The following is a 21,715-nucleotide window of genomic DNA, read 5'->3' as shown; positions in this document are numbered from 1 at the left end:
CATCTAGTTAACATCTTGCAATTCGACCATCTTCTATATCGACAGTACTCATATGTTGATGTCGTTCATAGCTTCAAAATCATAATATTCTAACCATGAAATCTTGACAGTTTCACTTTTTCGAAAATTATGTCCATATATCATGATGAAATTGAAATCGAAGATTTTGAATACGACGAAGAGGACGAAACATATTACTATCCTTGCCCATGTGGAGACAGATTTCAAATTACAAAGGTACTTCTGAGGGATGTGTTAAAGTACTTGACCATGTGCTTTTATACAAATATTTAAAATTTTAACGTTATTGCAGGAGGAACTAAAAGCTGGTGAAGAAGTTGCAACGTGCCCAAGTTGTTCGCTAATAGTGAAAGTTATTTATGATCCGGTAAGTTCATGCCATCATGCACAGTGGGCATTGCTGTAATTTGTTGAGACAGTATGTGTGGGAAGGGCTTGATTGATCCTAGTTAATTTAAAATTGATTTCTTTTGTTTATAACCGCAAACTTTATCATCATCAATACAAAGTTTACTTAATCTGTCATTTAACTGTTCAGATCCAATGACAGTTAATGATTTTTTCAGGAAAGTTTTCAGGAAGAGGAAGAGAAAGAATCTGGTTCCAACAAAGAAAAACTGAGGGCCACTGCACAATAGTAACAACAGGATGGCTGGTCGAGGTAGAGGAGGTGGTCGTGGTAGGGGGCGGGCTTCCATGTCCTTTAATGTGGAACAGCTTGGGTTCACTGCAGGAGAGGCTCTGCCAGGACCAGTTCTACAACCTCCTCCTATTTACCCACCAATGGAGAACAAACCTGTACCTCTCCAAACTGGTGTTGAGGGGGAGTACATGTTGGCACTGAAGCGAGACTTCGTAGAGTTCCTACGAGAGTCACCAGCATTTATCACACCCACTGCAGCAAAGGCTGACATTGAGCGGTACTCAGACCGCTACCAAGTAGCCCTGGCAAAGAAGAGTCATGGAGAGCTCAAGTTTGATTGGGCACGATTCCCCCCAGAGCTGAGGCCACAAACAAAGATCACTGGCAAACGGAAGCAGCAGCCGGCAAAATCCACGGAAAAACAAGCTAAAATCATCAGGAAATCTGTGGACATAGTTGGCAGGTATTACTTTTGGTATTATGAGTGATTGTGATAACATCACTTCTTAACTGACAGCGGTGATTAGCATCCCTGCTTTGTACCTAAGAGATACGAGCTGTCCTAAAACTTTTGTAGTTATCCTTGGTACTTCCAAAAGAATACTATGATAAAGGCCATGACCACTTCCATAAACTTCCCAATTAATTTCAGAATAATCTCACCACTTAGTGCTATATAATCTGTGTATTTGAGAAAAATATATCCATGGAGCAGTCTGAGAGAAGCTAATAATACATGCTGCTAGTCAAGTAATTCTCTACCTTTTATGGAACCCAAAGGTTCTTTGCTGTTCACAAGAGCCCATGACTGTTCCGTATCTTGAGCCAGATGAATCCAATCCAGACCTTCCAACCCAATTTCCCCAAGAAATATTTTAAAATTATAAGAAGGCTGTCTTCTGGGTCTTTGTGGCCTCCATCATCAGGGTGATCGCCCTGATGATGGAAGCAGCATGGACCTCTGAAATGTCAGTAAACTTCTACCAGACTGTATGGCACAACAACCCAGATGACCACCCTGAAAACCTCAAATCCTACATTTTAAAATTACCCTCCCATCAAGTGTTATCTTCCCTTCAGGATTTATAACCTAACTTTTGTATGACTTTCTCATATGGATACTCTGCCTCTCTCATTCTCCTTCATTTGATCATAATAATATTTGGTGAAGAATGCAGTTTTCTCCATCCTCCTCACACTTAATCACTCTTGGGTCCAAATATTCTGCTGTGTACCCTACTTTCAAACACATACTTGAGAGAGCAACGGAGAAACAGGTTTTAAGAAATTGTCTGCTCTTGATTGACAGACTGGACGAGTTGGAGAAGAAGGAAGAACAGCAGAGTGACACAGAAGGAGGAGGTGATGAAGCAGAGGGGAAGGAAGATGAGGAGAAGGAAGATGGTGAAGAAGGAGTGATGGAAGACATGGAGGATGACCCAGATGAGGAGATGGATGAGGGGACTGACTACATCAACAACTACTTTGACAATGGAGAGAACTACCTTGATGAGGAGGATGACAACCTGGATGATGGCCCCATATACTGATATCAGTTCCCACTTACAGAACATGGCTGCTTTGCACTCTATATCTTCACAAACATCTGCACATCATCATATCTATCCTACAACCTTTCTGATTACACATGCTTATTCAGTTTCCTTCTACCTACATTAGTCACGCATACAAATGTTTATGCGTAAAGAACTGTCCTTTGTAAAAGTATTCAGATTACTTACATTTGAACAGTAATAAAGATGGACTGTATGCAACCTTGTATGAGTCATTTGTAAACTGGAGCTGTGTATGTATTTATTTAGCTGATCCATACACACACATTTCTGTGGAATTTGTTGCAAAGATAACATTGCATTCAGTTGAATGAATAACATAATGAAAGTTGTGTGATGGGAGAGAAATAGCCAGCTTCAAGTGGTCATCATTCAGTCGAGGAAAGCACAAATTCAATGGGATACTTCAACATTATATGTAGAAGTTAGTCTTAATACAGAGGACATGTGGATAAATTGTATTTATTTTTATATAAATAAAGCTGTAATGGTTATACTGTGAGCTTAATAGGCCCAGTCCTCTAAAAGAAAGAAGCCTGAAATAAAAATGTAATTTTACAGTTTCATCTACATAACGATCTTTTGTTATAAGCTACAACATTCCTTATAAATAGAACATGTTCTTTTAAATCATGCCTGCTCATATTTCTGTTCGAACTAGCGAAATAAAATAAAGTTATATACAACTGGAGAAATGATACAATATTAACGCTCTTCCAGCCTGTGATCAATTCAGACTGCCATGTAGAGGCCCGTCTTCTATGGCGTGCAATTCATATATGCATATGGCAACACAACCATTCAAAATATTGATATTAAACACTTTCAGTATATCTGAAGCACAGGCCTGTCCTACAATATCAGTTTTCAAGAAACAGGCTGCAAGAGAGTTATATCATACTCAATAAGTATATATACAAACTGAAATTACAGGTGTCATTCATAATGTACAACACACTATTGTCATTCATCTACAGTTTGAGGTGCAATGCAATGTACTCGCTTGATATCTATGCAATGGTCAATGGTGGAACTACATAATATTACAGTAATACATTACAAGTAAAACTATAATACACTTCACTTATAAATAAAACTAAACTAATGGTATTAAAATTAACACTGGAATTTTGCCTGTGTCTAGTACATTTATGACTAGATGAATTCAACTCATTGGTCAGCTACATGACCTCACAAATAAAGGATCTTTAAGATCCATAATATTTTCATCATCAATACAGCAGCCAAACACAGTTGTGTCTCTTGGCAGTTCTGGAAATAATGAAAGGCAAATACGAGTTCCAGTCTTTCAGAATGGATGTGGCTCATATCATTCAACATAGTTTGTTTTCAACTTGTTTATCCATATGATCAGCAGCTGATGATTTTCTTACAGCTACAACTATTTCAGAGGTGCAAAAATTAGTTTTGTGTTGTATTTTCTGAGAAAAAAGTTGCTGTTGTCTGCCAATATACAAATCTATACATTTCCAAGTTCAAGCACAGAGTATAAAACATTTAATTTTTAGTGGGGCATAAAGTAAACCATGCTGCATCACAGAATATAGTGAAAAGACAAATGGAAATAGACACAATCTTCCACACTGTTTCATAATACACTATAAGAAACAAGCATTAAAAGAAGTCACATGTTACTGACTTCAAAGGAAATGTAAACATAGTAATCACAGTCATACCAAGAGCTAAATTAGGATTCATCTGCATGTACTCAAACATGCTTAACATAAAACAATATTCATTCAATTTTTTCAATACCTTCATCACCTGAATAACTATCAGTCACTCAAGGAAGATCAAAAGGTATCTTCCTGTCATATTTCTCATAAACATATGGCGTACATTACCCTGACATAAAGAGTTTAGTGAAAACCACATTGACAAAATAAAATTTAATTCGTGTTGGAACTTAAACTTATCAAAGTTTTATGTGTCATTAAATATATATACTATGAGTTACATAACCACCAGATTCATATTTCTGACATCAAATTATTCCATCAATAATGAAAATTAATATTATTATTATTACATCTACTGACAGTACAGTACTGCAAAATACAACCTGCATTATCTTACATGTAACATCACTTCTGGTGTTGACTGTAACACGACACTCTTAATCTGACCGAAAGAGTACACAAAACACGATGATTAGGTTATGTGATATCAAACAAGATACAGAATGGTGATTATGAATGATGAATCAAGTGATGGCAGAGAAACTGCGTAAATCACAAAAACACTGGTCAAGACTCAGACCATGTGTCTCCTGAGCACAGTTCAACAACTGTTCATCACTGACACAACCTGACATTTAACATGATAATAATCTTGCTAGGATATAAAGCATTGAGATCCTTCACACCAGCATATCCTTCCATGCATTACGCACAGTAATATATAAATAGCAAAACAAGGCTCAAACAATACATACACTCTCATATGTTTACCATTCCATAATCTTACACAGGTAAGATAATTATATCAAGTTCTAGTGTAGCACATTTCATTAAAATTCTCTGCATTACATAACATCTATGTTAAATCATAATTTATTATTTCTGTGTATTGGAACTCCTACCTTCATTTTGTCTGTGTGGAGATACTGATTAGAAAGTCATTCACACACCACTTCATTAAAACAGAAACAGGTAACATAAACTATGAAAAGTTCTCCATTTACTTTTCTGAAGCATGTGTTGTGGAGCAGATTTTCTTTCTTTTTTTCACAGTTCTAATGTTCTGGTATTAGAGAGGGCTTCCTATAGCGCAACACCATTTTCATGTACATACCACATTACAATACTAATGTCATATTCCAAAATATATTGTAATTTTTCATTGTAAGTTTTGAGGGTTTATTGCAAAAAGCTACAACTCCACTTCTTATAAACTTACATAAAAAAAAAAGATTAAACAATTTAGGTAAATTTGTACTTTTGAGTCAAAAACTGTATTTGCCTTATTTTTGCACCAAACATCTGGTATTATTTGTTAAAACAAAGTTGTCTGTGGTATTTATTACACACCACATCATGAAGATGTACAGAGTACTCGATAAACAAGTCAATAAGATGTGCACAGTCGAGAATAATCAGTGAAACTTCTTTAGAATGATCCTCAATGTGTTTCCAGTCTTCAAATACTGATAACTTACAGTTCCATTACTGTACATAATAATTTTACCATGTTTCGCACACTAAAATTCCTAATTTTCCCACTCAAAGCTTCTGACATGTTCTAAATAAAATTCCTTATCACTGCAAAATGGTAAAGAGAAAATGAAGCAGAAGTTGATAGTAACAAGGGAAGTGATAAAGCAAGATCGGATAAACCAGCTGCAACATCCAAATGAACACAAAGAATTGAGTATTCTAAATATACTAAGAGAATTAAGCAACTTTTATATTGGCGGCGAAAACCCACAACCGGGTTGCAGAGCCAAGAAACAACAACAACATATATTGTTTACACACCAACATTTACTTCTTGGTCCCTTGAAAATCATACCAAAGAAGCTTTACTGCAGATATTCCCTTTATAACATCCCTTTATGACACAGAAAACCAAATGAGATCAAACATGACAGCAAGTGATTGTTCAGACTGAAATGTTGGTATTCTAACCTTCCAACGTCCTAAATTCTGCCTCTCTATACACCACTGGGCTGGTAACAGCTGCCCAACCTAAATTCTGATTCATACTCAGTTACTCACGATGACTACTTCCTTGTACCATCGGCCAGTCCGATGAGCTCACTCACAGTACAAAATTCTGCTGCTATAATAGCAATGCTATTATTGTTCCAACCATGATGGGTATGAAGAATTTGGCGACTTGACCTTGATGTTAAACTGCTTCAATGTCGCTTCTAATGCTGTTTGGTTTCCAGAAAAATATGCAGACACAGCATTGTGGAACAGTAACAGTTGCTTATGCATCACCTTGATCTGTGGACAAGAGTCAAGTCTCTAAGTTTAAGCACTCTGAACTTTAAGACGTAACACAACAGGAACTGAATAATTCATTAGACAGTCTTATTAACATATATTAAATAAAATTTTCCAATCTTAGGATGGAAAATATTTAATGCCATATAAATAATAAAAATCATTCACCCTGTTCTCATCCAGGAACTTCAGTTTTATGGAAACATCAGAGCGAAGTTTCTCAAAGTTAACTTTGTGGAGGTCATAATTCTGCTGTGCCTCTTCGAGGCGTGCCGTGTTGGCATCAGTTCTTGGTGCCTGAGCCAGCAACTCTAGGTCTGTTCTGTAAGCATCGTACTCTATCCTGCAAGAAAAGAGACAGAACTGGACACAAAGTTTTTGAAAACGTTGCTCAATACTGTAACAAACATGAACTTTAGTTGGGAATGAGGGTGAAATGTAAGGCAAAAAATACTGCAAATGCAGGATAAAGCATGACAAATTCAGTATGTTTATAAAGGTCTATTATTTCGATGCAGTGATGTCCAAATCAATTTATTTGTCAAAAACACGTGATTTTGGCATGATTAATTTCTGCTTGGGATGATAAAGCAAGTATTTATCAGTCATAAAAATTCTACGTAGCAAAATCTGATCCACTTTTACATGTGCATACAATGAAGAAATGACATTAGTAATGAGCATGTCATTCACCATGCAACTGTGTTTCTAAATATTATATTGTTTGTTATATCATTAACCAAACTAATCTGTCAGTCGATTTATTATGGTTGAGAAATGAGATATCTACACTGCCCTGATTTATGCATCATTGTCGACAGATTATGTATGATAATTCCTCTTCATACTTTCCTGCATCAAAAATGTTGCATATTCTTTCTGTATTCAGACAATGGACAACATCCAAAGAAAACTCTTCCAGTCATGAACCAAAAGGCCAACTGAACAGTTGCGTACCTGGCTGTCTCATACTGACGGATGGTGAGTAGCGTATCTTCTATGGTCTTGTTACATAGAGTATTGACTGAGGAAACAAAGAAGTTGAGTGCCCCCAGAAGAGTCTCACCATTCTTGGTGAGGTTCCGCTGTGTCTCTGCATTATACAGGAACTCCTCCTGCAGTTCTGGGGACTTCTGTGCTAGATCTGAGAATGCCTCACCCAGTGCGTGCTGTCAACACAACAGTATGCAGAGATATATTAACTGCATTCTGAACGGATGATTAATAAACTTATAATTAATTTTAGAAAGTACTTGATTAACACATGAGCCTGCCTTCCTACCTGTGCACCAGCTCATCCCCAGCTATATAACACAGAGTCCACTCGCAAGGATTTCTTCAAATACTTAGCGATCATCTTTAGCATGGTTTAGTGGTGTCTGAGTGATGGCCATGCTACTTAATGTACAGAAACCAGCACTTGTAGCCAACACAATGTTCAGAAAGACAACTCTTTTAAATTACTTCTCCTTCATTCCTGATAATTTTCCCCTTTAACTTGATAATATGCTGGCTTCTACAGTGCCAATGGCTACTGACAAGGTACCAGAAATCAAGTGACTGTAACTTTCAGGTCTGTAACAGCACAAACATCAGTTCGCTGTGCTCCTACTGACCAACATAAGAGCCACAGAAAGTGGAAACTTCATCATGAAATTGCCAATTAAACATAACTAAGCAACTGGCATTATCAAACTTGAAATTAAGTACCATAAATTCTCTTTTAAGATTAATTTCTCTGACAGATTTGAGGTTCTAATGGTCATGAAGATGATTACATCTGTTTTCATGGAGGTCATTCTCACCACATATTTTTGTATGCATTCCTTGTTTCCCTGATCCCTACCTGCCTATCACAACCTCCTACATTTTACTGCCCTAACAATACTATTTAATGTGTATAAAGTCTGCGAGGTAATGCACACAACATGAAGCATGCCCCTCACCTGAGTCTGCACAACATGATAGAAGTGACTGGCCAATGCTCGGGAGAGGCGCAGAATGTTTGAGTATTTCCTCTGTGTGTCCCGCAACTGCTCTATCTGTGCTTCCAATTCTGCAACACATCACATAGCAGTAAATAAGTCTCAGTCTATTTAATGATGCTTTCACAACTACACAGGTTATGTAGCTTTGACTAAGATAATGACTGTGAATAATGAACTAGGAAAGATGTGGAAGGAAGTGTTCTAGACTTATTTTAAGGCACAATCAACTAGCATCTCATTCCATGCTGTGTCATATCAGCAGCTGATAATCATAAAATACCTGGCTGAATAAATAAAGGATGGGTCACAATCATCTGCATTATGTGCTACCTGTAAACACTGAATAGCTGCTAATGATATTTGAAGATTTTCATTACTGTTTTGAGATCACATATAACATCCAAGGTGAAAGATTCTGATTTCATTACTCACCCATTTAACCATTCCATTTACCTGTATCAACAGTCCTTGATGTCTTACCCAGTTTCTCAAACATCAGTTGTTTTGTACACTTGTATGTTGAAATACTCCAGTTTTTAATTGTTTCGATCTTAGATTGTTGTGCCTTTACAATAGTGGGGTCACCATTCTGTGTAGGGCTCAATGGCGTTGTGGCAACTGTAGATGGTGCTGAAATATAATGTATATAACAAAATTCCCAGATTTGAAAGCAATTACTGATATGCCTTTGAAACAATAAAGCTCGTTACCATAGGCAAATTTAAATTGTTTGTATTACGACCAGTACTGACAAGTAAAACTTGATATCAGCTACAAGGTAGACTGCTTTATGTTGAGCCAAATAATGACAAAGAAATCTCAAACTGAGTCATTCACAAAAACTGACACAGAACTGGAAAGTTGTTCCACATTTAATTATGACACACTTATGCCTATATTTCAAGCATTAACGATAATGTAGCACAGCTTGGTCGTTGCTAACCTGCAGTTGTGGATAATGGCAGAGAAGTGGGATGTGGTATATAACCTAGATGCTGTGGTGTTGGAGGTGCAGTTCCTGAATGGACTGCACTATTACTATCATTCATGACAGGAGTGTCCTTTAGCATTTCATGAATATTCCTTTCTACAATCGGGCTATCGTGAGCCTGGCTGGTTGATATAACAGCTTGAGACATTATTAAACAAGCAGGATATTAACTCTGCAAAAGACATTCATAAAGAAAAGTATATTAAACCCATAACAATCTAGGTACGTTTCTAATAATCTCAGTAACAACTAAAAGTTATATCATGCTAGCATGACTATCATTATAATTCCGATAATTACAGCATAAATATTACACAACAATAGCTTTGACAGCTTAACCTAACTTCCGGTTTCAAACAAGAAACAGTGTAAATAGCACATACAGACCGTAATATCATCCCACGAAAATTAAGTAACTGTACGCAAATTTATTCTCAGGCATACATACAGAATACATAACATATATACACATTAAAATTATGCGATAAACAACACCTACTAAGAAATCACCGATGACGTCATGCCACGCAAATTTGAAGTTCATGATTTGTGCTGTAGGAAGCAGCAGTCTCGAAATACTGAACAGGGTAGCCATGTCATAAGCAAAATAAATTCCTTTCGCAAAGAAAATCTCTCTAGCTGCCTCATTGATTGATCAGGATGATGAACTTAGCGATGAAATTATTTACAATTGGCACGTGTGTTGTGTTTGCCACTAAACGATTGTAAAATCACTTATGGGATCTATTCGGCCTTTGAATAATAATTTTTTATAATGGACCCTAATGCAATGGACTTCGCAACATTACGAAATGTAATTTAACATATTTTCGGTAATTATGTGCAATGTTATATGTGAGCATACAAACGATTTGAGGTTAGGTGATGTGTTTCGAATTTATTTACATTTCATATATCCTTCTTAGGCCTAAGCCAAGGAGTAGAACATGTCATAGCACAAATGGAATACTTGTTTGTAATACGAATTACGTAGTTGTGACAGTAATTTACAATCTGCTACAATATTGCTGCAGTATGCTGTTCAAACATTTTTTTTCTTTTTCAGTTTAAAGACTTTTTGCAACTCTTCAATGTCATATCCGAATCCTGTTTCCTGAGGTGTGTTAATACATTTAATAGCAGAGAATTAACAGAAGAAGAGGTATAACATTTTTAGTTCAATGTTTATTTGTATTTATGAGAGCCATTTTACTTTGAGGATTCAGAGAAAATTGTAAGAACCTTTATAAATCTAAATGCATTATTGTTCCAGGCTGTCTGTGTAACACACTGTGCAGGTAAACACATCAAGGTCAATAAAAAGGTGATGGAGATTTACATGGAGGTTCAACCACAGATCACAAAAAAGAGGATGGAAGAAATGGCTACTCTGCAGGAATCATTGGAAAAACAGAACAAGTCTTCAGAAACTACTGAACAAACTGACATCAGGAAAAGTTGATGTTCCTTTGCTTATAATATAAAACACATTTATAATTTGAACATAAATAGTATCTTACAGACAGTAGGAATTCAGTAAAGTATGACAACAAAAGTGAGGGAAACTCAGATTTGTCTTGTAGTGTTCATAGGATTGCCAGGAAGTGGCAAGACTACGCTTTGTAGATTACTTCTTGAATTTCTTAGAACTTCATGTAAATCACTGAGTGACATTTTGCACCACACCATTTCCATATGTTATGATGAACTGATACCAGCTGATAAATTCAGATACCAGGATGAGAGCAGTCAGTGGAAGCAAGCTCGCAGAGGTATTGTAAATTACGTGAAAAGTCTTGTGTTTACTTTGAAAGATATTGAAGTACTGAACATGGTGAACAGTCTTGAAGTGGCTGTTAGAGAAGAACTGTTAAAGGTAGTTCAGAATGAAAAGAAGACAAGAGTGTATATAATTGTTGATGATAATATGTATTACCGTAGTATGCGATATGAATATTACCAACTTGCAAAACTTTACAGTTTCAGCTTTTGTCAGATTTTTGTCCAATGTAGTGTCAGTGATGCCCTGAACCGTAATTCAAGTCGTGAACAGAGCACAGCTGTACCAGAAGAAATAATCACAAGAATGGCTGAAAGACTGGAACCTCCTGATAGACAAAATAATCCATGGGAGATATTTTCACTCACAGTCCCTTCTGAAAAGTGGACTGTTGCAGAGATAAAGAAGATTAGTCTCTTTCTGAATAATGCTGCTGAACACCCTGTTGTGATGCCTGAGAGAAACAATGAAATGTGCCAAGAGTCAAGAAGAATATGCTCAACAAATGTGATCCACCGAGTGGACATAATGTTACGAAAACTTGTAGGAGACAGGATGAGGGAAAGAAGTCAGACCGGTGTACAACGTGATGATCTCCAAGAACTGTCCAAAGCATTCACTGACTTAAGACATCATATCCTTGAAGGAATTAGAACGGGAACAATTATAATTCCAGAAGATACCTACGAGGCCATTAACTTAGATCAATCAAATTGTGGACACAGGCTGCAAGATTTTCTAAATGGTTTACTTACAATTAGCTAGTAGAAAAGTCATTACGTATTTAAACATTGTGTTCTTTAGTTTACAATTTCATTGTAACTAAAATTACAAAATTATGAAAAATATTATAAGTCTTATGTAAACTGCAGAAATTTAAAGTAATATAGCATATGATCAGTTATGAAGTTGTACACTATTCAATATTCTCAATCCTGTTACTTTCTCTTTATTAGATTATAACATTCTCCTCAGCACTTTGTTTTCAAGAATGTTCAATAAATTTTATTTCTGAGGTTGAGAGACCAAGTTTCACATTCAGGACACAAGAAGGTCAACCAGTCCTGATGAGATTTCAGGTTCTCATGACAGCTAGTATGATGATGATAGTGTTCTGGGAAAATGCACCATGAAGTCCCATAGAAATTGACTGATGTTTCATAGGTGCTGATCTTCCTGATAATGGAGGCAGAAAGCACCTTGAAATAGTGGTCAGTGTCTACCAGACTACACTGTGTACTATCCCAGAACACAATCATATTCAATATAGTATCAGTTATAAAATATGAAGGTTCATCACTGCACCCTGCCATAAAGCAGCACAGTCAATTTTGTGTTCCGTAACCTATATACATTAATCTAAAACACCTTAATATGCTTTAAACAGCCTGTAACTTAACCTGGAGTATCCATGTAAATGGCAGGGTCAGAGTAAGTAGCACAAGGAGACATGACTTCTGTTGTGCAGTTCTACAGACATTACAGCTGTCCTTGAGCAGAATTAATTGTCAGACTCCAATGTGTTAAATACCATTCCAAGTGGCAACCAGGGTTTACTGAAATATTTCAATGTACAGGAAGTATGAGGAAACACTTACCTAAACAAAGACCCACAGAGGAAATGGCATAAGTAACATCAGATACATTTATAATGTGATCAGAAGATTATATGCCTCTTTAGATTATTCTAATGGATTAGATTAGATTACTCTCCAGTATTCCCTTATGTCATCAGTGAAAAATGTCATATATACTTCTGAATTACTTGACCAGATTACATAGCACTGAGTAATGGGATGATTAGTAGAATAATAAATCAGAAAGGATATGGAAGGTGGTGGTCATGGATTCATTTAAAATAATGGAGGGACTGAGGAAAACTAAGAAAAACTTCAATCAGAATAGCCAGTCTCCAGGATGAGATAGAACCTGGGACCTCCAGGATGTGAAGCAGACATGCTAACCAATCAACCTCGACATTTGGTCTGGCATGATGTTGAGGCAAAGGGTAGCTTCTTCATTAAAAAGAATAAATTCCTGTTTTCTTATATATATATATAACTGTATAATATATAAAGATATATTTTCAAATTAATATTTACCAGTATCAAATATTTTAGTCATCTAAATATTTCAAACTGTGCATCACTGAAAACAGCAAATGTGACCTGTACATTATGTTCATGGCTCTAATTTAATATCATCTCAACACATTCAGCCCCCAGTCGGCTCAGCTCACCATTTTTAGCAGTATGGTAAGATTATGCAGTATCACATGGTATAGAAACGAATGACGATTTATTTATCGTTCAAGCAATCATAAAAGGAAGGTGCATGAACTATCTAACACTATGAGGTAAGAAGATGGCTGTCTACTAGATTGTAGCACCACGTAGTCTGGTAGTCTACCACTATGCAGCACTACAACTCAGAAAACAGCCATCTTTGTACCCACTACAGTGAAAACCTTAAATCCTACTGACATAAAGTTCTACATGTACAAAGTGCATCCTCAAAGACACGTTTTTTGGAACCAGCTCCAATGGCAATGCAGGCAATATGATGTCATTAGATATATCCACTACATCAGTCTTCAAGCTATTCACCACAGTGCACCATATCTTCATGACAATTGTAACAATGCTGTCAACTCCTGGTACTATGAAAGAAAATAAATCATTTTATAACAAGATCAAAGTGAGAAACAATTTGCTCTGTGATAAAAGATCTACCTTACATTTGCAATGTTTAAATTTCAATCTTCGATAGGAAAGAGTAGTAAAATCTATCTGAAATGGAGTCTGGATTAAAGGAAGAGATTCTGTTATGAAAAACTATCTCACATCCAAACTTAAAACCAATGTAATATGTCTAATAAATGGAGAGTGTTTAATAATGCAGAAATATTAATAGAAATCAAGAATTTAACAGAGAACAGTCTGCTAAAATAATTCTGTTGGTGGAATATATCTCAGAAGAAATAGAAATAATTAAGTTCAAGTGCATGCAAACTATGTGCAGAAACCTTTAATGAACACCTGCACAAAAAACAAATAAATGAAGATCTGATTTGACTTGCTGACAAACACCAGTTCTGAAGATGACTGTAATCAGGTATGTCACACCATGTACTCTCGCCCTGACAATGGAGGCAGTAAGTTCCTCTGGAATGTCAGTCAGTTTCTACCAGACTACATGATGCAACATCCCAGAGGACAGTTATCTTCACACCTGCCAGAACCTGAAAGCTCACAAACACCGGTTCTGAACACAGCAAGGACACATTATAAGAACTGTCTTACCTCCTGTTCTTTCTCCAGCTGCTCCGTGAGCAAGTTGTCAAGGATGTCCTGGAACCGCTGCCGTAGAGCATAGTTCTCAATATTGGCAATTTCTAGCTCCTGCTGCTGTCGTCTGTTGCGCAGGTCTGCCAACTGTTGCTGAAGAGCATCTAATCGGGATCTAATGCTGGCTACAAACAAAAGAGAAGAAAGTTCAAAAAGTGCATGCTGTATCATGTACATATATTCATAAAAATCTTTTAATAGCTTATCCTAGGTAAAAAAAAAATCAAACACATAATTTGCAACGAGTTTTCCGTCTTTACATTTTTCTATACTTTGCTAAATTACAGAGTTGTCCTATGGCCCTGGACTTATGGGATAATCTACATATCATTGAAAATGCAAGAAATAGTACCCTTACTCAATGGCTTTATTGTCAGTTATCCTCTAACATTTAAAAACTTTTGCACAAAGACTGCACCCCACCTTGTGACATCTGAGGTGCACCACCATAATCAGATTCTTCTGCATTGTTCAGCTCTGCCTTCAGGATGTCGAAGTCAAATGACATGGGCTCTGCCTTTATACCTTCCTGATGGGGAAACTCGCTCGACTGCCGACTGAAATCCTGCGCGTGCCTCTCTTGCTCTTGCTTCACAAGAGCAAGAGAGGACATTCCACTTAGGTGCTTCCTTCCACTGCGCTCTGGCATGAACATCCCCCGTGGGCTAAACATCTCCCTGCTGAACTGTGTCACCAAGGGATGAGACTGATGTGGTCGGTCTGATGCATCCTGAAACCACATGTTATATGAAATTCTCAAACGGCAAGCTAATCGAAACTGGTGGTGACTATAAATGTAACCACAGTGCAAATGTATTCAAATGTAGCTCAATTCTGAAAGTTTGTGATGATGGTGTGTTGTTGAAGTAATCTATTTTCTGGACATTATCCATTGTCCAAGATTAAATAAAATAAAATAAATAAAAATCACTACAAGTCAGAGATAGGAGCCTATCTCTGCCTTCAGGTAAAACTTACTACGTTGTATTAAAATGTAATAAACAAATTATTCATTATCATGCATGAGGTGCAGGAAAGGAATCAGATCATGTAATGACTTATGGTCCATCCATACAGAACTATTAATAACCTTCACCAATCAGTCTCCTCTTGCAGTCCTCAAAATTCACTATACCTGTAAAGACATGGAATCTGACAGTCGACTGTCATCGGCAGACGGACGACTCGTCTCATCCTCCAGCTCCATAATGTTGATGTTAGTCTCTTCTTCTTCAGAGTCACTAACTGCCTCACCAAATATGTCATGCTCAGCTGAAACCAAATTATAAGTCAAAGTCATAGCAAACAACAATGATAACCAATAGAGTGCAAAGTATGAATTAAGATAGAAGCTCCAAAGAAAACAACATGAGATCATCATCAAGATTGACCAAAATATTTGGAATAAAAGAAAAATAAATAATCATACATAAAGGATTGTAACTATTTGGACTATTCTCACAATTTGAGAATATTCAGACTATTAATCCAACAGAGAATGGTTTCTTTCATGTCTTCATCCCTTAGCCTCCTTCTATTCTGTCACACTTTCTGTACCTCTAACTACTTACCTCATTCCTCATGTATTACTTTTCCACCCCTTTCAACTCAGAACAATAAACAAAAATATCATCCTTCACATTATTTCGGTTTTTATGTTTCCCATACAAAATTTGTACAGCTGATGAGCATCATATTCCATCAGCAAAAATGTAATAAGTAATCAACTTCAATGTAACTTCAAATACACAGTTCACCTTATAAACAAGTAATGAAAGATAAGAAAGAAACATATGATAAATAAAAAAGATTGAGGGGGAGCAGTCCCATGAAATATTCACTCACCAACATCAACGCTGTGCTGGTTGCTGGTTTCAAACGACATGTCTCCATGCTGTCCCATGCCAAGGCCTCCGTTCTCTTCCTTGATAATTCCAGCCTTCACTTTCTCATCATCCTCGTTGATGACTTCCCACTTGACGCCAACTGCATCATTGTCCACCCGAAGCAGCCGTTTCACCTCCTTCTCAATCTCAGGAGCCTCAACATATTTCTTCTTCAAGGTCTTACGAAACCGTCTGCGACGCACATTCTTCAGGGGAGATGTGACACCATGAGGCCACAGAAACTTCTTGTCCACTTTGTTGGGATCTTTCTTCTTTGTTTTTACAGGTGATTCTTCATCTGTAGTCGTCTGGTCATCCTCTTCTTTGCATATCAACAGCTACACACATTACATTTCAGATGTCAGACACTGTCTATGACTGTGCCACATTACTTGTACATAATGTTTTGTGAATTTGTTCTATTCCTATCCTCAGATCATCATTGTACTACCACATTTGCAGTGAACAACACAGAAGGATCATGAGCGTAATACAACTATTATCATTAATACACAGAAGCAAAATATATCTGACAATAAATACACCTAAAATTAGATTACTAAATCATCCATCACATTGATTCCATCATGTGGGTTGAACATGCAATGGAGAGACAACATTCAATATAATTGTGGCATAAGTAATCAACCATTGTCACAAAATTCAATCATCTGTATCCATGCTAACTCCATGCTCTATCTTTTATGAAACTCAAACATTCATTACTGTGTTCATGAAAGCCTGCCACTGGATTCCATCCTGAACCAGAAAAATGCAGCCAACAGCCTCACATACTATTGCTTTACAAGATCAATTTTAATATACCTAGGGTCATCACTTTAACTCCTCAAGTCATTAATTATGTTCTTTAATGATTAATCAATATAGGAGCATAACCTTCTGTCCCTCACTCCAAGCTGCAAAATGTATAACTCGGTTTTATGTTTATCATCCTTGCATATAAATGCAGTAAACAGCATTTTATTTTTAAAACACATTCTTTCCCTGATGATAATGTTATGGGCTGTGATGCAATGAAGACACACGTAGATACACTGTTTCAATCTTGTTAGCATGAAACCCTCAAATTTCACCTTCTTTTTCTCTTTCTCTAGACTCAGACACCAAGTTTCCTTAAGAATTATCAAACTGAAGAATATCTATAAAAAGAAATAATAGGAAAGTAGTATTTCTCAATCTTTGTGTTATCATAAATTTTATAAGGCCATTCTGTTGCTACTGTCTAGAAACACTACAATACACATAAAATGATCTGAACCGTTTCCTCACCATGTTCCACTGTACATACCTGACATATATCTGCTGTCTTATAGAAACTCTTGTTGTCTATCGTCTTTAAAGATTCAACTATTGTTGGAACATCAACAACCTGTAAGAAACATAGTTGAATAATTAGAACCAAAATTTTTCTGTGTTAAATACATTCAGTAGCCAGTCGATGAGCACCTTACCTTTGCATGCATCAGCCAGTGGTCCACCCTGACTTCCCCATAACGCATATCATTCTCAAGCTTTATGGTCAATCTGTCCTTCAGATGAACAGACCCACTTCTTAAAGCTTCACGTAAAACTTTTGCTGGTTCCTGAAATAAAATCTTTCATTTAAATATTTGATTTCTTCAGAGGAGCCCGAGTAATAAATGATTACCTGCCTGGTCAAAGTACGGCACCCATGGATTTATTTCGTGGGTACAAGGCAACGGAAAAAGAATTAAAATAAACGGCCTTTTCTACGAAATAATGTTATCCCAGTGAACAATTTGAGACCATATACTGTTCGTAACTGTACATACCGGTGGTAACCGTAAAATAAACTGACTCTCCAATTCTGCGGGAGCCTCCGCATCTCTTTTAATTTCTGCATGCCTATTCATTTTATTTCCAGATTTGACTTAATTACACATAATAACACGATAATCACACTTCACCGACACCTGAACCAAAATAACGACAGTGAATGTCGTAACTGAACAATTGTGTAGCACAGATGAAAAGGTTGAGGTTATATTATGTATGTGGGAATTTTGTTTTCATGAATTTGCTGGAAACCTAAGTTTCATTTATCTCTGGCTATGAATCTTACACTCGGTTGGTAACAGTGTGCCAACATAATGGTGGATATTGTATTTGTGTTTAGTAATATATGTAAATTATTGCTGCTTTAATTTCACTTGGTAGTGCTATTTATGTTCTGGATGTGCCATATATTCTTATTTACTTAAGTGGATATGGTGTTAATCAGATAAGGTTCGGATAATAATGAATATACCCCCAATGCAACAGCAGGGACCAGGGGTTATACCCCAGGTCCCTCAACAACCAGGGCCTGGCACACCCCAACAAGCTCAGCAAATGCAGCCACAAATTCAACAAGCTCAAGAAAAATTTGACAATATTTCTAAAGTAAAGTCACTCATAGCTCCTCTTAGAGAATCACTTGCAGTAAGTTTATTCATTAATATACAGGGCCTAAAAATTGCATGGTTTTACAAATTGTGAAGACCTCTGTAGCTGTAATTGAGAAAGAGAATCAATGCTTTAAATGATTTGAATGTTTGCTTTCAGTTGACCTTGAAAACAGCAGCACAGACACTTCACCAAAATAGTTTGGTTGATGTTGGATCTTTGTAAGTATTTCAAATTACCAGAGACCACAGAAGGAATATAATTCACATGACACAGCTGAATATATACATATTGGGAAGAACATGACAGATATGACATCATATCATTATGCAGAAAGATTATCATTCAGTAGCTGCATTACTTTCCTGTGCAGCATTTGTATGTCTCAGACTAGTGCAGTCAAAGGGCAGTAGCCCTTGCAGTGGGTTACTCTCAACATGTTAGTACATTTACACATCTAAGAATTTCCCTCTCTAATTTTTGCAGGAAAGGTGTAGATGTTCCTGTACCACGCTTTGATAGAAACATGGAAGAATTTTACTCAATATGTGATCAGATTGAATTACATTTGGTAAGTGTGAGTTTCTGCTTCATGTAATTACAGCTTTGTCTTCATTGCAAAATACATTTATTCCTTTGTTATAGTTGACTTCCTGTTTCCCTCCTCTGACACTTTGTACTGTACCAAGAATTTTGGAAAGACTGAACATGTATGTTCAATGCTATTCCTGTACTTGAAATTGGTCTTAAAATTAAAATGGATTTCTGGTCCTACAAATCTAGTGTTGTTAACGTTGTATTTAGCTAATGTCAGTTTGTAATCTAAGCATAAAATCCAATGTAGATCATGGGTTGGCACTGTGGATTTGTATGCAGATGTTCATATGATCCATTCCCATTTGTGTCAGAATCCTTTTATTGCTTGTAATTCCAGATGTTACATATTGTTTTTGTTGTTGGTCATAGTATTAACAGTAACAGTGATAGTTCATTCTCAGGAACAAAAAGAAACCATCCATCAATCAAATACTGAAATTTGAATCCTGTAATGATATTCACTTTTCTGCCATAATAAATATTTTGCTTTGTTACTTCAGAAAACATCAATAGAATGTTTGGCCCAGGGCGCAGCAAGCCAGCGATATCTGTCGTTGCCTGTTGCCCTGACTCGGACTGATCCCTTACCCAACCAAGAAGGAGCAGCACTGACATACCCTCAGTATCTGGCCACGGTTCGATCTCAGGTTGGCTTCGCCAAGGAAGTTCATGACATGTTAATGGGAGCTGCACAGAATGTTTCTTCGGGGGAGTAACAGTTCAGTGCTGAGTGGGATAAAGCTGTACATCAAAACTGGATTTTATCATTTTAATGTTACAGAGCGTGTGTTGTCACTTTCAACTCTGTGGTGAGTTTTACCTAGAGAAAAGTGAACTTTGCCTGGTGTGTCTGGTAACAGATTGCCTTTCCATTAATTTGAATTAGAATTTTGATGTTCACTGTTCAATAGTTCTGAAATACAGCACAGAAAAATTTAATTTGAAGGCATCATTAATAGTGTTAAATTTACGATTAATAACATATTGGAGTTGTTATTAAGTGGGCATTCTTTTGGCTAAAAAACTGATAGCCAACTATTATTAAAGTGTTATGTCTCAGGTTTTTTATTGGGGTCATCTTATATCTATTATCACCCTGTAATCAGACAAGTGTGGTGATTAATGATGAATCAGAGATAAGAAAGAAGAGAAAAGGGTGTCACAGATAAAAGGACATGGTATTAGAGCAATGACATTCAGCCACAATGTAGTGCAGCCTCGTACTAGAATTACTGTACTATTTACTTTGTTTTTAAGAAATAAAGTAACTTGTTCTTTACTCATTAATGTAACTGAATAAATAAATAAATAAAGCATACATATTCCATATTTAATCTGCACTTAAGTTAATTATAGTAGCATATTTGAACCTTGACTCAATTTCAAAGAATTCATCAGCAGTTTTTTAACCAGTGACCTGTATGTGATCTGATGGCCAGGTCTACAGTGGTGTTATTTATTTCTTCGTCTCCAAGTACATATGAAAGGTGTCTCTCTCCCACGTGATGTTTATGACTGCATTATCATGCTGTCCAAAGTGTAAGCCGTTTCCAAGTACATTCTAATAAAGTCACTTTTGTAGGTCACACTTATTATTCAAAAGCAGTGAAGATAACATTGATAAGTACTGGAAAATAGTTATTTAGAGAGGTTCTAATGGGGCACTACCCAGTTGTGATTAACAATAAAGTTTCGTAAAACATAAACTTCCATTATTTTGTAAAATGATTCTGTGATTCTGCACATTATACTGGCTATATTAATTCATCACAGATGAAGGTGAAAATGTTGTTAACGAAGCTAATCACAATATGTGAAGTTAGAAATTATTTTAACCTTTGCATTTCATTAATACCATATTGAAAGATGTCTGAAATAAAAGTTGTAGAATGTAATGTGATCCATATTTTATGTTATGTACCAGTTCTTAATGAAATGAACCATTTTGTATAAATTTATAGATTTGGTAAAATCATATTTGGGCTTCTTGTAAAGTAGGAGTTAAAATGGACTGATATGGACGAAACAGTTTGCGTCACAGGTCTGAATATGAATTCCCAATATAATTATTTTTTATTTACATCTTTCTGTTAGTATTTGGAGATGGCACATAACAGACAGACAGCACTCTCCATAACAATGAAAAATTGCATTTTCTATACCGTTATGTGTGATATCAGATTAACTGGATGCTGCTCAAATTGTGTCATTTTACTCTGCTCTAAAAAACAATTCTGTGGTAAGTTATTCAGGTTGTCAAGAATTTATATGTTCTCCTTCGTCTATGGCGCGACAGTCAAGCCTTGGCCTCCTAAGAATTTATGTTGCCACGTTGTTATCACTGTGTTTATAGAAGTTCTTTAATGGCTCTTATTCTGATCCAGCTGAATCCAATCATATTTTCTCAATCTATTTAATATCCCTTTTAATATTATCACCCCCATCTGTGCTTTGGACTACCAAATGATCTCTTCCTTCAAACTTTCCTAA

At 36.4% G+C, this 21,715-nt stretch overlaps 7 protein-coding genes across 11 annotated transcripts; 5 read left to right on the top strand and 2 right to left on the bottom strand.

The window, feature by feature from the left end:
- On the top strand, window positions 1–727 carry Dph3 (Diphthamide biosynthesis 3). The gene is made up of 3 exons (XM_087348304.1): window positions 1–237; window positions 314–388; window positions 588–727. Exons 1-3 carry the CDS (start codon window positions 130–132, stop codon window positions 657–659), a joined length of 255 nt encoding a protein of 84 aa, XP_087204430.1. The 5' UTR covers window positions 1–129; the 3' UTR covers window positions 660–727.
- Window positions 670–2,732, top strand: Polr3G (RNA polymerase III subunit G). Its single transcript, XM_022071445.2, has 2 exons — window positions 670–1,127; window positions 1,974–2,732. The coding sequence occupies exons 1-2, from the start codon at window positions 670–672 to the stop codon at window positions 2,212–2,214; spliced, it is 699 nt and encodes a 232-aa protein (XP_021927137.1). The 3' UTR covers window positions 2,215–2,732.
- On the bottom strand, window positions 2,685–9,775 carry Arfip (ADP ribosylation factor interacting protein arfaptin). 5 transcript variants are annotated; one of them, XM_022071262.2, is made up of 7 exons: window positions 9,688–9,775; window positions 9,141–9,360; window positions 8,651–8,827; window positions 8,156–8,265; window positions 7,167–7,378; window positions 6,378–6,552; window positions 2,685–6,209 (listed from the first exon to the last, which is right to left on the bottom strand). In XM_022071262.2, the coding sequence occupies exons 2-7, from the start codon at window positions 9,334–9,336 to the stop codon at window positions 6,057–6,059; spliced, it is 1,023 nt and encodes a 340-aa protein (XP_021926954.1). In that variant the 5' UTR covers window positions 9,337–9,360; window positions 9,688–9,775; the 3' UTR covers window positions 2,685–6,056. The 5 variants fall into 5 exon arrangements, with proteins under 5 accessions (XP_021926954.1, XP_021926957.1, XP_021926955.1 ...); XM_022071265.2 differs by having other exon boundaries at window positions 8,678–8,827; XM_022071263.2 differs by having other exon boundaries at window positions 9,572–9,696.
- A 30-nt stretch (window positions 9,776–9,805) lies between these two features.
- Window positions 9,806–10,650, top strand: Tim9b (Translocase of inner membrane 9b). The gene is made up of 3 exons (XM_022071271.2): window positions 9,806–10,002; window positions 10,255–10,350; window positions 10,462–10,650. The coding sequence occupies exons 1-3, from the start codon at window positions 9,964–9,966 to the stop codon at window positions 10,648–10,650; spliced, it is 324 nt and encodes a 107-aa protein (XP_021926963.1). The 5' UTR covers window positions 9,806–9,963.
- An 81-nt stretch (window positions 10,651–10,731) lies between these two features.
- Pstk (Phosphoseryl tRNA kinase) lies at window positions 10,732–11,872 on the top strand. The gene has a single exon (XM_022071266.2). It carries the CDS (start codon window positions 10,732–10,734, stop codon window positions 11,731–11,733), a length of 1,002 nt encoding a protein of 333 aa, XP_021926958.2. The 3' UTR covers window positions 11,734–11,872.
- A 1,130-nt stretch (window positions 11,873–13,002) lies between these two features.
- On the bottom strand, window positions 13,003–18,232 carry Taf7 (TATA-box binding protein associated factor 7). The gene is made up of 8 exons (XM_087348248.1): window positions 18,016–18,232; window positions 17,674–17,805; window positions 17,511–17,591; window positions 16,161–16,539; window positions 15,451–15,587; window positions 14,739–15,045; window positions 14,271–14,440; window positions 13,003–13,627 (listed from the first exon to the last, which is right to left on the bottom strand). The coding sequence occupies exons 1-8, from the start codon at window positions 18,094–18,096 to the stop codon at window positions 13,592–13,594; spliced, it is 1,323 nt and encodes a 440-aa protein (XP_087204374.1). The 5' UTR covers window positions 18,097–18,232; the 3' UTR covers window positions 13,003–13,591.
- Window positions 18,233–18,303: 71 nt separating this feature from the next.
- On the top strand, window positions 18,304–20,559 carry ix (mediator complex subunit intersex). Its single transcript, XM_022071267.2, has 4 exons — window positions 18,304–18,664; window positions 18,788–18,849; window positions 19,115–19,199; window positions 19,726–20,559. The coding sequence occupies exons 1-4, from the start codon at window positions 18,482–18,484 to the stop codon at window positions 19,939–19,941; spliced, it is 546 nt and encodes a 181-aa protein (XP_021926959.1). The 5' UTR covers window positions 18,304–18,481; the 3' UTR covers window positions 19,942–20,559.
- The last annotated feature ends 1,156 nt before the right edge of the window (window positions 20,560–21,715 follow it).

The sequence above is a fragment of the Zootermopsis nevadensis genome, unplaced genomic scaffold (assembly GCF_977971745.1).
Source record: "Zootermopsis nevadensis isolate Lab colony 2312 unplaced genomic scaffold, Znev_1.0 Znev_ptg000012l, whole genome shotgun sequence".
NCBI lineage: Eukaryota > Metazoa > Arthropoda > Insecta > Blattodea > Termopsidae > Zootermopsis > Zootermopsis nevadensis.
The sequence above is the reverse complement of the archived record's forward strand: the minus strand, read 5'-3'. Positions and strand labels throughout refer to the sequence as shown.

Coding starts and splice junctions, on each gene's coding strand:
- Arfip (XM_022071262.2), bottom strand. CDS start 9,336: ATGTCTCAAGCTGTTATATCAACCAGCCAGGCTCACGATAGCCCGATT. Junction 8,828..9,140: donor GCCATTATCCACAACTGCAG/GTTAGCAACGAC, acceptor ATTATATTTCAG/CACCATCTACAGTTGCCACA. Junction 6,553..7,166: donor CGTCAGTATGAGACAGCCAG/GTACGCAACTGT, acceptor CTTTTCTTGCAG/GATAGAGTACGATGCTTACA.
- Taf7 (XM_087348248.1), bottom strand. CDS start 18,096: ATGAATAGGCATGCAGAAATTAAAAGAGATGCGGAGGCTCCCGCAGAA. Junction 17,806..18,015: donor TTATTTTACGGTTACCACCG/GTATGTACAGTT, acceptor ATTTTATTTCAG/GAACCAGCAAAAGTTTTACG. Junction 15,588..16,160: donor CCAGCACAGCGTTGATGTTG/GTGAGTGAATAT, acceptor ATTTGGTTTCAG/CTGAGCATGACATATTTGGT.
- Polr3G (XM_022071445.2), top strand. CDS start 670: ATGGCTGGTCGAGGTAGAGGAGGTGGTCGTGGTAGGGGGCGGGCTTCC. Junction 1,128..1,973: donor TCTGTGGACATAGTTGGCAG/GTATTACTTTTG, acceptor CTTGATTGACAG/ACTGGACGAGTTGGAGAAGA.
- Tim9b (XM_022071271.2), top strand. CDS start 9,964: ATGGACCCTAATGCAATGGACTTCGCAACATTACGAAAT. Junction 10,003..10,254: donor ACTTCGCAACATTACGAAAT/GTAATTTAACAT, acceptor TTTCTTTTTCAG/TTTAAAGACTTTTTGCAACT. Junction 10,351..10,461: donor GAGAATTAACAGAAGAAGAG/GTATAACATTTT, acceptor TTATTGTTCCAG/GCTGTCTGTGTAACACACTG.
- ix (XM_022071267.2), top strand. CDS start 18,482: ATGAATATACCCCCAATGCAACAGCAGGGACCAGGGGTTATACCCCAG. Junction 18,850..19,114: donor TTGGTTGATGTTGGATCTTT/GTAAGTATTTCA, acceptor TAATTTTTGCAG/GAAAGGTGTAGATGTTCCTG. Junction 19,200..19,725: donor ATCAGATTGAATTACATTTG/GTAAGTGTGAGT, acceptor TTGTTACTTCAG/AAAACATCAATAGAATGTTT.
- Pstk (XM_022071266.2), top strand. CDS start 10,732: ATGACAACAAAAGTGAGGGAAACTCAGATTTGTCTTGTAGTGTTCATA.
- Dph3 (XM_087348304.1), top strand. CDS start 130: ATGTCCATATATCATGATGAAATTGAAATCGAAGATTTTGAATACGAC. Junction 238..313: donor ACAGATTTCAAATTACAAAG/GTACTTCTGAGG, acceptor ACGTTATTGCAG/GAGGAACTAAAAGCTGGTGA. Junction 389..587: donor TGAAAGTTATTTATGATCCG/GTAAGTTCATGC, acceptor TGATTTTTTCAG/GAAAGTTTTCAGGAAGAGGA.